Genomic DNA, 13,061 nt, shown 5'->3' with positions numbered 1-13,061 from the left:
TCATATCAAAACAACTGTTCTTGCCTGCCATGGGTAGGTAATGGCAATGTAAGTGCGATATAAGGTTTCTCACATGATCTTCACACACCATCAGAGTGCCTATATGATATTTATTAATTCAGGTAAGTTTTATGAATCATGACTTGTAGCACAGTTCAAACAAATCCAAATGCATAGATTTTCAGTAAGAATGTAAGCTAAGTTAACCTCAGAAGTACAGTGTGTTTCTGGGGAGTTTCTTTCCTAGACATGGTTTTTACCTCAGTCTTTTAATACACAATAGACACATTCAGTGTTTATACAATGTTAGTTTATATTTGGCTCCATTGTTCTTAACATGCCCTCAGTCTTCATCTTGCCACTACACTGATTGTTCGTTCGCTTAGGAAAGACCTTTGCCTGGACTAAAGGCAACGGCTCCCTGCTAGGAGAGGTCCAGGAGTGGTTGGTGGGGTAAAGACTGGGCCATTAATTATTGAGCTAAAGGAGAGAGGAGGGGAGAGAGGGCAGAAGCTTAAATCCTCAGCACTGAGAAAAACAGCCCAGAGAGGGAAACTCTCCCTTAATCTCACAGAAGCTTAACTGAAACACGACTGAGAACTTGAGAGCTAGAGACATAACTGGAAAGTACGAATGCAACTGTTTTGAATTGGAGAAAAGGCTTTTTACACTCAACTGAGGCTTCTTTTTTTTTAGCAGCACTACCTTAAGAAGTCAAGATGTTTGCAGTGCATTTGCTCTCCTTCTACTTCTCCAAGCTACAGGAGGACCAAATCAAAAAGGTGAAGTGTTTTCACATTCTTTAGTTTTATTTTTGTTATTGTGAAATCACCAATTGTTTGTGTGTAATTGCTCTTTTGGATGTGAAAGGTGTAATCCCAACTGTTTAACTGTATTCCAGTTGTTTCACACGCATCTCTGTACTGATTCTAACTTGAAACTTCAATGAAAAGTGACAAAGGAAGCAAATGAATACTGATAATAACAAAGCAAAATGGTTTCAATGAACATGTTTGTCTAAAAGGCATCTTTTAAGTATAGATTCAAACATGTCAGGTGTGCCATATATTTCTTACATGATTTGAATGCATTTTGTCTGGATATTATTTGATCAAAGCGTCTTGGAAATATCCTTGTTTTTTGCTAATTGAATGTCTACACGAGGCATCTGAACAAAAACATTCTTAACTGTCAGTCTGCGTTTGTATAATCCCTCTGATACGTTTGTCAGTGAGGAGCTCCTCGCCTACAGCCGATGATGAGTGGCGATCCATTTCCTGCTGTTCACTGACAAATCATTAACTCCTCTGCCTCATCAGGCCATGTGGGATGATAGTGGAAATGCCAGTGAGAGAAAGGACCTTGCCCTGTGTGCTTCAGAGTCAGACTCACTCTTTTTCCATTGAGTTGGATGAAAGGTGTGATGAAATGGCATTGAATACACTGATGCAGTCCTTGTCAGTAAAGTCATGGTTGTATAATAATCCAGTGGTTCATGTGAGAGTTGCCTTCAGTTGTCCACATGCTTTGCTTTGATCATTGCTTCACTTTGTGAAATGTAAACCAGTCTGTATCGACAACAAAGCTCTCCAGCTGTCTTCCTGTCTTTGCCTCTCTCTCTCTCTCTCTCTCTCACACACACACACACACACACACACACACACACACACACACACACACACACACACACACACACACACACACACACAGAGACACACACTTGACTATTTAGTTTGGTTTGATGTCTGGCTTCAGGAAGTTGAGTACAAGGCCAAAGACAGCAAATCTCAAACCAGACAACTGAACCACCTGCGTACATGAAGTCAGCTTCAAATGACTTAACACAATGGCTGTTGCTGTTTTGGATTTGGACAAGAATTATTTTACAGTTGTTGCACATTAACCTAACAGTGTTCCCAGCATTCACTTTCCAAATGTCAAGTCTGTTTCAATGACTAGAAAAAGAATAACACCCTGGTCCTGTAGAGAGCACTGACTTCCTTTAGCAGACACTGCAAGATCTGATACCAAAGTTACATTACTTATAATGCTTCATGCAACATGGTCCGACAGAAACCATCACTGGAGAATCTTATAGCTGTGTGTGTATATATATATATATATATATATATACAGTATATGTTTGCATATGGATGCAATATCATATCCATAGACATAATTCCCAAGGAAAAATATGCACTGAGAAAATGCTACTTTGTCTGTACTGCATTTCATGGTAGACTTAAACAATTCTGTAGATGTCTCCGTGTCAGTGTTTCACATCAGCGTACATCAGAATAGTTTTTTGTCCTAGTCTCTGATCTGACGGGTTGTCATTTTCTTTTGCAGGTGGATAGGTTCCTGTACGCAATGCGCCTGTCAGACGAGCAGCTGAAGGACATCTCAGCGCGCTTTCGTGCCGAGATGGAGAAAGGCTTGTCCGGGGAGAGCAACGCCACGGCTGCTGTGAGGATGCTACCGACCCACGTGTGCTCCACCCCAGACGGCTCAGGTGAGTAGTGAGAAGTCAACATTAGTGACATTCTTCAGATGGTTTATAGATCAGAACTTTTTACCTGTTTACCTTTGGCCTAGCACTTTTTTTTGTGGTTAGGAATGTGTAACTAAATAATAGAGGGCAGATTAAAATGCCTCAATGAATGAATTCCTTTAACCCTTTACAGGTATGAGCATTTTGATTAGCAGATTGTGACGAGGCCGTTTTAAGATATTTATCATTGTAATGTAAAAATGGATATGGCACAGTGCCCTGTATCATGTGTTTTATATACTTTGTCAATGAGAAAGAAGTCTCTATGCTTCTTCAACATAGCCATACTACGAAATGTCCTCTGGATCCCATTCCACCTTTCTCCAATCTATCTCACCTACAATTTGACGTGCCAATCACACATATCATAAATGCTTCGCTCAGTTTGGGAAACTTTCCTACATCATTCAGACAGGTTCAGGTTACTCCTTTGCTTGAGAAAGTTTAATTTAACCTGTCTAATGTGAACAATGTGAGATTTCCTGTCTCAAAATAATTTGCTAGACCCTAAGCAGTCTGGTTTTAAAACTGGTCATTCTGCTGAAACTGCTCTTTTCTATGTGACAAATTGAGAGTAGCGAAACCCTCTGCTCAGTCATCAGTTCTGATTTGACTAGACTTGTCAGCAGCCTTTGACACAGTGAATCATGACCTCCTCCTTTCTTTGTTGTCCTAACTGGGAATTCCAGGGAAAGCATTTAGTTGGTTTGAATCATACTTCAGTGGACATTCATTCAGTGTGTCTTGGCAGGGACAAGTGTCAAAACCCCAAGATCCCTCCTATTTTCTATTTACACCTCCCCCTTCAGTGAGGTCATACGTTCCCATGGGTTCTCCTACCACTGTAATGTGGATACTCAACTGTGCTGGTCCTTCCCCTTGGATGACTATAATATCGTCTCAAATTTCTGAATGCCTCAGTGATATTTCAGTTTGGATGAGGGGTCATCACCTTCAGCTCAATCTTTCAAAAACCGAGCTCCTGGTATTCCCAGCCAATCTGGCTATCCCACAAAATATTAACATCCCATTTCGTTTCATCTTCATTGACCCCAACTAATCTGCACAAATTTGAGGTCAGACCCTAACTCACACAATATGTTCCACAATGTCTTCTGCAGGCCCTAGTTATGTCTATACTAGACTACTGCAATGCAATTTTAACGGGCCTGCCTGCATGTGTAGTGAGACTGTTGCAGATGAGACTGAATGTCCGTGCAGTAGTCTTTGACCAGCCAGGGGGACACATGTAACTCCTCTGCTAGTCACCCCTCACTGGCTCCCTGTTCCTGCTAGAATTACATTTAAATATCTCACTCTCACCTATAGGACAGCCACTGGATCTGCACCAGCCCATTTAAATGCTATGATTTAGCTCTATTCCCTCTCTTGACCACTTTGCTTCTCCGATGAGCGTCTGTTGTCTTTGCCTTCTCACAGCAGCAAGGGATCGCAGTCAAGACTCTTTTCGTTCATGGTATCTCGGTGATGGAATGACATACCTAGTACTGTTCATTCCAACAACAGCCTTAGTACATTCACAAAGCATTTTAAAACTCATATTTTTTAAACAGCATTTGTTAGGTCATTTGTTTAAGGCATACTTTATAAATGTAATCATAACTGTAGTTTGGTATCTGGTGTTATTTGGTACTATTATTAATATTATTGATGGTTTAAATGTAATTTAATTATGCTTATTGAATTATATCTCATTGTTGTTTTTACTGTTTTTTAATCTAATGTTTTTTTAAGTCACTTTGAACCAAAGTGTTTGCTAAACACCGTAACTATAACGATATGAGTAATGATCTTTAATGTGTTTTGTGTGTTTTTATTTTCTCTGCAGAGAAGGGCGAGTTCCTGGCGCTGGACCTGGGCGGCTCCAGGTTTAAGGTTCTTCAGGTAAAGGTGTCTGAGAATGGAAAGAGGAAGGTTCAGATGGAGAGCGAGACCTACCCTATACCTGAGGAGGTCCTCAATGGCAGAGGTACCGAGGTGAGATCTCCCCACACCTTCATGGCACAGTTATCTCACTCAAATGTATTTCCTATAAATATTGAAGATGTGTAAAAGAGTTTCTCTTCTCATCAATGGTCAGCGTCACGATGTCAAGAGGTTGAGGGTAGACTTGCAGCAACACCACTGGGAAGAAGATCTTACAATAAAAAGAAGTCTTGCAATATGACTTCATGGTAATTAAGTGTCACTGTTAGATATCATGACATGCTCCATCTTTCAGCTGTTTGACCATGTAGCCGAGTCTCTGAAGGCCTTCATGCAGAGGAATGGCATCAATCAAAAGAAGAAACCCCTGGGCTTTACCTTCTCTTTTCCATGTGCACAGTCGAGGCTGAACGAGGTATCGCGCTATGCTACTGTAACTGAAGCATTTGTTTACAATATATAGCTGTTGGTGGAAGCTTCCTAAAATGACCATGCTTAGCGATTATCTTGTTGTCATGAAGGCCTGATAGCATACCATACTAGATGGTCCTTTGAGCAGGTGGGATGGAGTGCTAGAGTGGACTGTGTTTATTTCCAGGGTGTTTTGCTGTCCTGGACAAAGCACTTCAAAGCCAGAGGAGTGCAGGGAACAAACGTTGCGCAGTCCTTGAGACAGGCCATCAACAGAGTCAAGGTAAAGGGGACATTTTCTTTTCTTTTCTGTTACTTAATACATACTGAATTATAACAAAATAAATATATTTTTAATATATAGATGCATCAAAGTTGAAATGCCTAAAACAAATCTGCCTAGTTTCATAACACCTATTGATCTGAACATTTGGCATGTGCAGGATATTGATGTTGATGTGCTGGCCCTGGTGAATGACACAGTGGGCACCATGATGACTTGTGGATATGACGACCAGCGCTGTGAAGTTGGTGTCATAGTTGGTGAGTTTACGTTTAATGGCAGCGTTCAATATTAAGTTCTCTATCTCTCAGAGAACTGAAGACATCATCAACATCTTTATCGCTCCAGGTTTATATTTTTTCTTAATGTCCTTCTTCCTTTCTTCCTCAAAAAATACCTAACTATTTCTTTCTGTTTATGCAAATGCAATTGCTACTGCTGTTACTGTTACTTACCAACGCCCTGGGTGGCTTTGTCTTAAGGTACTGGGACCAATGCGTGCTACATGGAGGAGTTGAGACACATTGAGCTGGTGGAGGGAGACGAGGGCAGGATGTGCATCAACACAGAGTGGGGCGCCTTTGGGGACGACGGTGCACTGGATGACTACATCACTGGCTTTGACCGCGAGATTGACGCAGCGTCTTCAAATGCTGAAAAGCAGCTGTAAGTGTTCCTTAGTTCCTTAAAGGGTCACAAAACCACAGGTCAACAGATTGACATTTTCACCTCTTAGAATCTGGGTGCCTCTTTCATAAAGAAAAGAATGGATCTAAATGCATGGAGTTCCTTGCGTATAACCTTGAATACAGCTCCTAAAATCAGACTTCCTTCCCAAAATGGATGGACATATCTCTCCATTGGACACAGATTGATTGGTAATTGCTAAATTGCTCCGTCCAAACATGGCCTCTGAGGCTTGAGAAATAAGGAACAGTGTTGTGACCTCACATTCCCAGCACTGGCTTGAGTTACTGACACACACATTCTGTGTTGGTCTGTATCTCCAGGTTTGAGAAGATGGTGAGTGGCCTGTACATGGGGGAGCTGGTGAGACTGATCCTGCTGAAGATGGCCAAGAAGGGCCTGCTGTTTGGAGGAGTCATCTCCGATTCCCTACGCACCAAAGGCAAATTCCAGACCAAACACGTCTGCCAGATTGAACAGTAAGAGGACATTTCAGCCACCTCACTGAACTGGCTCACCCCTCCTAACTGTGACTGTGTTAGGAGGCGTGAGCCAGTTCAGTGATATTCATATTACCAACGTGATACTCTGTTTAATATGTTAGCTAAAGTATATAATAGGACGGGCTGTTGAAGTGATCTGGTGGGATTTTACAGGTACAAAGATGGGCTGAAGAACACCAAGCAGATCCTGACAGAGCTTGGGTTGCAACCCTCTACAGACGACTGCGTCGCCGTGCAGCAGGTCTGCACCATCGTGTCATTCAGATCGGCCAACCTGTGTGCCGCGGCCCTGGCTGCCATCCTCACCCGCATTCGAGAGAACCGCAAGCTGAAGAGCCTAAGGACCACGGTGGGAATGGATGGCACGGTCTACAGAATGCATCCACAGTACGTACACACAGGATATGATTGTTTTGAGAAACCAATGCACTGTCCTTGAAGTAGAATGGAGTAAGTTGTGTACATGTAATTAACCAGAATTTTCATACTCCAGTGGTCATGATATTGCGTGTTTGTAGAACTTAAATAAAGTTGTGTTGCTTGTTAAGGCTAATTTCATGAGTTAAAATCAAGACCAAATGTCAATCTTATTACAGTGTTATGATGATGTGATGACACAGGCTTCTCCCCCATCTCCTCAGGTATGCCAAACGGCTTCACAAGGTGGTCCGTCGGCTCGTGCCTGACTGCCACGTGCGCTTCGTACTGTCAGAGAGCGGCAGCGGCAAGGGCGCTGCCATGGTGACGGCTGTGGCTCAGCGTCTGATGTCGCAGCGGCAGGAGATCGACGACACGCTGGCCACCTTCAGGCTGGACCAGGAGCAACTACAGCAAGTAAGAGACCGCATGCGGGCGGAGCTGGAGAGGGGGCTGAAGAAGGACTCGCACAGCACGGCCTCTGTCAAAATGCTGCCCTCCTACGTCTGCCGCACCCCTGATGGGTCAGGTGAGAAATGCTTGACTCGGGTACCAATGACCCTACCATAAGGATGCAGTACTGAGAGCTCTCTTATCAGTTTCTTGATCTGCAGGTTAGGATGCTTTTGATAAATAGGATCCCTCTCACTGTGCCAGTCAAACATCAATGTGAGGGGATGGCCTAAGAGAATGTACTGTTATACTAATGATAAATAATTCCATCGGGATAAATAAAGTATCCATCTATCTATCTATGTACAGTTTTCCTATACTAGTTCTTGAAATTACAAAAAAAGATTATTCAACTATTGTTCAAAGTGGAGGTGCAATTTCTGAAACAATGTGTCCTGCAGGAAACAGGAGTTTGTCTGGCACTGATGTAAAACACACACAGTTATTTCACAAGGTTCCCATCAGGAACTATGTTGTTCAAGATTCCACATTGTGTTGCAGAGACGGGGAAGTACCTGGCCTTAGACCTGGGGGGAACTAACTTCCGGGTGCTGGTGGTGAAGATCAGGACTGGCTTGCGCAAATCTGTCCGCATGTACAACAAGATCTACGCCATCCCTCAGGAGATCATGCAGGGCACGGGAGAGGAGGTGAGGGGTGGATGGGTATCTAAGTAGTTAACTGTAATAGTATCTCAGCTGGATTTCATTACTATGGTAGAGGCAGTTTTAGATGACAGTTCACCTCAGTCGCAACAGGGAACCTCTTGTCATGTTTTCCAACCCTAAACAATAGCCTGCTTGTTTAGTTCAGGGACCTATTTGTAAATTACAGCCACTTATCTCATCTGCTGGCAAATGCATACATACCATTGTTTGTGTTGAGGATAGAAGCACTGGTAATAATTTGGAGAGTTTAAATAACTTTCAGTCTCTCATTGGTTTATGTTCTCCTCTGTGTCTGTCCATCAGCTATTTGACCACATTGTTCAGTGCATCTCTGACTTCCTGGACTACATGGGTATGAAGAACACTCGTCTCCCCCTGGGCTTCACATTCTCTTTTCCATGCCGGCAGACTGGCATTGACAAGGTAAAAGCACACATTTTATTTTCATTAATTCAGCAAGCCTCTCTATTGAGATTATGATAGATCTTGTATATATGATTTAAAAAGCACACCTTTCTTACTGTATGAAAAGGCTATTGTAGGTATTTTGTCTGCTTCAAGAAACTGTCTTTCTCTCAAGAATTGTGATTGTGGACTTTTTGTGTTCAGGTTTGTTAGTTTTCTTTCAATGTCTCTCCATTGTGCTAACTTTCCCAGGGGACTTTGGTCAGCTGGACTAAAGGCTTCAAAGCCACGGATTGCGTAGGAAATGATGTTGTCGAAATGCTGAGGGAAGCCATCAAAAGAAGAAATGTGAGTGCATAACTTAGATAGATATGAAAACAATAGAATTTTTTTTTAATCTTGTAGACAACTCCTTTTAGTGCATAGTATGGGTGTTTTAGATGGGGCAATATTGGACTAATGGTGATTTTACAATGTTATTAATATTTACTCATAAATATAATGTCTGCTTAATTTTAGGAATTTGATCTTGACATTGTTGCTGTTGTCAATGACACAGTTGGCACAATGATGACATGTGCGTATGAGGATCCCAAATGTCAGATTGGACTCATTGCTGGTAGGTCATCCAACAGTGGAAACATGAGGCCACATTTACAGAGTTCCCCTTGAAATGTTCCGAATTTACATGCTTTTCCCTGCTGTGTTTGTATAGTTTATTTTACTTGTATAGTTTACTTTACTTGTATAGTTTACGTAGAGACTGTTGTAAAACTACAATGTAAAAATAGAATTGTTGCGAAACTTATTCCAGCTTATGAAAGTACTTTCTAATTATTCCAATGTGCCATTTAAGGCTTACTGTAATTATTTCCCAATACTTAATTCACACCTGAAAGGAAACCCAATTATGAGTTCTCTCTTGAGACACAGCCTTGTCAGTCTTCTCCTCTGTGCCACTTCAGGCACGGGCAGCAACGTGTGCTACATGGAGGAGATGAGAAACATCGAGACGGCGGAGGGCGATGAGGGGCAGATGTGTGTGAACACAGAGTGGGGGGGCTTCGGAGAGAACCTAGAGGACATAGAGGGCATCAGGACCAAGTATGACCAAGAGGTGGATGAAGGCTCCCTGAACAATGGAAAACAGAGGTATGGAGCTCAGTAGACCCTGCCACTGCTTCCTATGAATGTGCTGGTAAACCTAAAAAAGTGATAAACATTTGTGATGAACGTCACTGTTATCTAATGGACATTCTAGTCCTAGTGTGGAGTTTGGAGCTTTTTACTGTTGTTGCTGTGGTAAAGCAGTTGAGCTGTATAACCAGTAGAGGGCAGCATGATACCGATTACAAAGCTACACTACAACATTAAATTTGACAGGAAGACAAAGACAAAAGGAGGAAATAAGGCACTACAATGTGTCTGCCTATGGTGCACTTTTCACGTATTTTTGTGACACTGGTTGCAGGTTTGAGAAGATGACTAGTGGTATGTACTTGGGGGAGATTGTGCGACAAATACTGATTGACCTGACAAGCCGCGGGCTGCTGTTCCGAGGACACATCACAGAACCCCTGAAGACCAGGGGCATCTTCGAGACCAAGTTCCTCTCACAGATTGAGAGGTGCAGTACTTTTGTGTGTCATAGTCTCTTGGCTGCCCTCAACATTATGTCTTCCAGAGTCATAGATGTTAATTTGATTTTGTGGACCTCACTCACCTCCTCAGTGAGGTTGTCTTACCACTGAACATTCTTGGAGACTTCAAGGTGGCCTTCAGTTACATAAACAATTATGACATCTGTCTGTCTTTGTATCTATACACACTAGGAAAAAGACTATTGTGTATTAAAACAAAATGACAAAACAAAATGTAGATATTTAGATACGAAATGTTGATACTACCATTGTCACCATATCTGCAATCAGTAAACTGTTCTGTCAGATTTCAAGCATACTCTATCCTTCATGACTTGCTGGGAAAAGTGATCTGTTGCCTGTCTGGCTGTTGTGACCAGTGTACCCATTAAAAATCCCCACTCAGTGACCGGCTGGCCCTTTTGCAAGTGAGGTGCATCTTGCAGCAGCTGGGCCTGGACAGCACCTGTGATGACAGTATCATCGTGAAGGAAGTGTGTGGAGCGGTTTCCCACCGCGCCGCTCAGCTCTGCGGAGCCGGAATGGCTGCCGTGGCGGACAAGATTCGTGAGAACCGAGGACTGGACCATCTGGATGTTACTGTGGGGGTGGATGGGACTCTCTACAAGCTCCATCCACAGTAAGTGAGGGGTTCTAATCTCATGCTTCCAACCCTTGAATTTCTCATGAATTTTGTCACATGAGGTATTAGTAAGCAGGCATGTAGTGAGATTATTTGTAAGTTGATGCACTGTCTTGGACATAATACCCTGCTACTCAGTTATCAATTTCAATATCTGTCTTGTATTTCGGGTGACTTTTGGTATTTCTGGAATACTCTACTAATGATTAGAGTATTCCAGAAATACCAAAAGTCACCCGAAATACAAGACAGATTAGAGTCTAATCAGTATCCAGATTCCACAGCTAACATGCTTTTGTCTGTGTTGTAGCTTCTCCCGGATCCTCAAGGACACAGTGAAGGAGCTGGCTCCCAAGTGTGACGTGGAGTTTGTGCTATCAGAAGACGGCAGTGGGAAAGGGGCTGCACTTATCACCGCTGTGGCAAAAAGTTTCAATGGAGAGACATAACATAAAAATGTCACGATGGCTCCGGCCTGTTCAGACAACACCACTGGCAACGATTCATACAAGGCACACTGGAGTCTTCAGTCATTTGGGAAATTCAGTGGACAATTTGAATGCCACACCTATGACTTTCACAGTGGACAATTTTTTTATTATTAATATTTGGTACAGAATGTGTGAAGGTTAATCAGGGCCTCAGGAATCTTAAGATGAATCCTGTATAAAAGTGGCCAAAAGCAATTCTCAAGCATCTCTTCATATTCTCTACATGTTTGTAGCACTTTTCCTAACCCCTTAAGAGGTATCAAAAGCTATATCTCAAACAGTGGTATCTGGAGTCAGCTTTGTGTGGATATGTGCACTTATCTCAGGAATGCTGATAATGTTTAGAGTTGTGAATGATATTTGGATTAGCTGTGGCATTGTCTTATACAAACAAATGAAAGTGTTTTGTCAGGCTAACTGTATGAGGTTGGAGAGGCCATCTAACACAGTGATAAAATTGTTAATGTTTGAGCTGGTTAAAGATTTTTGCGGCGTATACGGACCATAAAATGGCTTTCAGGAAGCCTGCCAGAAGCTACTGTTCTGTCTGGAGGCGCAACGTGTAGAAGAGCAGCTCCGTGTCCTGATATATAATTACCTTTCCTGGGCCTAAATACAGCTGCCCAGATCAGACGGTCCTCATGATGCATAAATGCTGTCTTTGTGTTGTCAGGTGTTTGGCGCTGATGGTGAGGAGGCAGGGAGACATGTGGTTTGTGTGTGTGTGTGTGTGTGTGTGTGTGTGTGTGTGTGTGTGTGTGTGTGTGTGTGTGTGTGTGTGTGTGTGTGTGTGTGTGTGTGTGTCTCTGTGTGTGTGTGTGTGTGTCTGTGTGTGTGTGTCCGGCTTTGCGCGAGTGCACTGAAGGAATGGCTTGCAGGGGCCGAGGCAGAGGGGGGAGTTGGCTGGAATGGAATGTTATACACTATTCATTAGAGCCCTGCGTGTGCCCCTGATGCCGTCCCTCAGAAAGCTCCAAAGGAAACACGTTTCTGGGCCCCAAGGGCGCGCCGCCACCACCGCCGACGCCGCAGAGACACACTTACCAGGATGTTAAACACTCCTTCTGCCTCCTGACACGATCAGTACTGAGCCGCACAGTCACTCCCCCAAGGCCAGTCTGGAGTGGCAAAGTGGCCTTGTTTGTTATTTTTGCAATCATAAAAGTTGGCTTCCCTAAGATTGAGATAGTTAATTTTTGTTCACTTTATTTGATACATACTATTTAATACATTTCACCCAATTGAGCCATGTCCACCAAGTCTGCACAAAGAAGTTGGCCCAGATACTTTGATTATCTAAATGTATTGTAGAATGCAGGGCTGTGTTTGTGTTCCAGGTATGGTGAGCTCACCCATAATTCCATGCCTGTAGTAGCCGTAGGGTGTAATGTGTAATTCTAGGGGTAAGTCATGTTCCCTTTGTATGTTAAGGTCAGCATGTATCTTCTGTTAGCGATTAGGAGTCTGTGTGTTGTGTGTGATGCCTTGTGTAGTTTCCTGTCTTCTGTGTCCACCTTTACCCTGTAAACTGTGCCTGTGTGTAGGACCCAGTGCCTTTCCCTCATTCTGTTTTCAGTTGTTCTCCGTCTGAATAAATGACATTGAGTGCCAAAGAGAAGCCTTGATTCAGCTGGTCATTACAGTTTTTTTTTTATTCTGTGTTACACTAATCCGATTCTGCATTGAGCAACTGCTCTCTCTGCCCCTAGGCCATATTGATCCTGTAGCCCTAAAATAAGTCATTTGCATTCACTGTATTGTGAATTACTGTAGACGATAGACTGTACAGTTGTTATCACAATTCATATCTCACTGTTTGGGTAATCTGTAAAACATGAATACCCTTTGTTTCTTTTTTTTAAAACAATTTTTTACTGTATTTCAAAACTTCATGTTCATGGTTTGGGCACCATAATTTTCAATCATGTCTCACTTTTACAATCTCCTTTGCCATTCCTCATT

At 42.7% G+C, this 13,061-nt stretch overlaps 1 protein-coding gene across 2 annotated transcripts; it reads left to right on the top strand.

Annotated features, from left to right (window-relative positions):
* Positions 1 to 22: 22 nt before the first annotated feature.
* On the top strand, positions 23 to 12,717 carry hkdc1 (hexokinase domain containing 1). Of its 2 annotated transcripts, XM_031579435.2 has the most exons (19): positions 23 to 122; positions 697 to 782; positions 2,350 to 2,512; positions 4,401 to 4,549; positions 4,794 to 4,913; positions 5,097 to 5,192; positions 5,353 to 5,452; positions 5,675 to 5,858; positions 6,203 to 6,358; positions 6,536 to 6,769; positions 7,024 to 7,328; positions 7,754 to 7,902; positions 8,224 to 8,343; positions 8,578 to 8,673; positions 8,845 to 8,944; positions 9,291 to 9,477; positions 9,797 to 9,952; positions 10,372 to 10,605; positions 10,919 to 12,717. In XM_031579435.2, the coding sequence occupies exons 2-19, from the start codon at positions 720 to 722 to the stop codon at positions 11,055 to 11,057; spliced, it is 2,751 nt and encodes a 916-aa protein (XP_031435295.1). In that variant the 5' UTR covers positions 23 to 122; positions 697 to 719; the 3' UTR covers positions 11,058 to 12,717. The 2 variants fall into 2 exon arrangements, with proteins under 2 accessions (XP_031435295.1, XP_031435294.1); XM_031579434.2 differs by lacking the exon at positions 23 to 122 and having other exon boundaries at positions 422 to 782.
* The last annotated feature ends 344 nt before the right edge of the window (positions 12,718 to 13,061 follow it).

The sequence above is a fragment of the Clupea harengus genome, chromosome 13 (genome assembly GCF_900700415.2).
Source record: "Clupea harengus chromosome 13, Ch_v2.0.2, whole genome shotgun sequence".
Lineage (NCBI taxonomy): Eukaryota > Metazoa > Chordata > Actinopteri > Clupeiformes > Clupeidae > Clupea > Clupea harengus.
Note: the sequence above shows the minus strand (reverse complement) of the source record. Positions and strands in the feature narration are given on the sequence as shown.

Excerpts from the sequence above, each read along its gene's own strand:
- hkdc1 (XM_031579435.2), top strand. The coding sequence starts at position 720 with ATGTTTGCAGTGCATTTGCTCTCCTTCTACTTCTCCAAGCTACAGGAG. Across the intron at positions 4,550-4,793 it reads TCAATGGCAGAGGTACCGAG|CTGTTTGACCATGTAGCCGA; the intron begins GTGAGATCTCCC and ends TCCATCTTTCAG. Across the intron at positions 5,859-6,202 it reads TCAAATGCTGAAAAGCAGCT|GTTTGAGAAGATGGTGAGTG; the intron begins GTAAGTGTTCCT and ends CTGTATCTCCAG.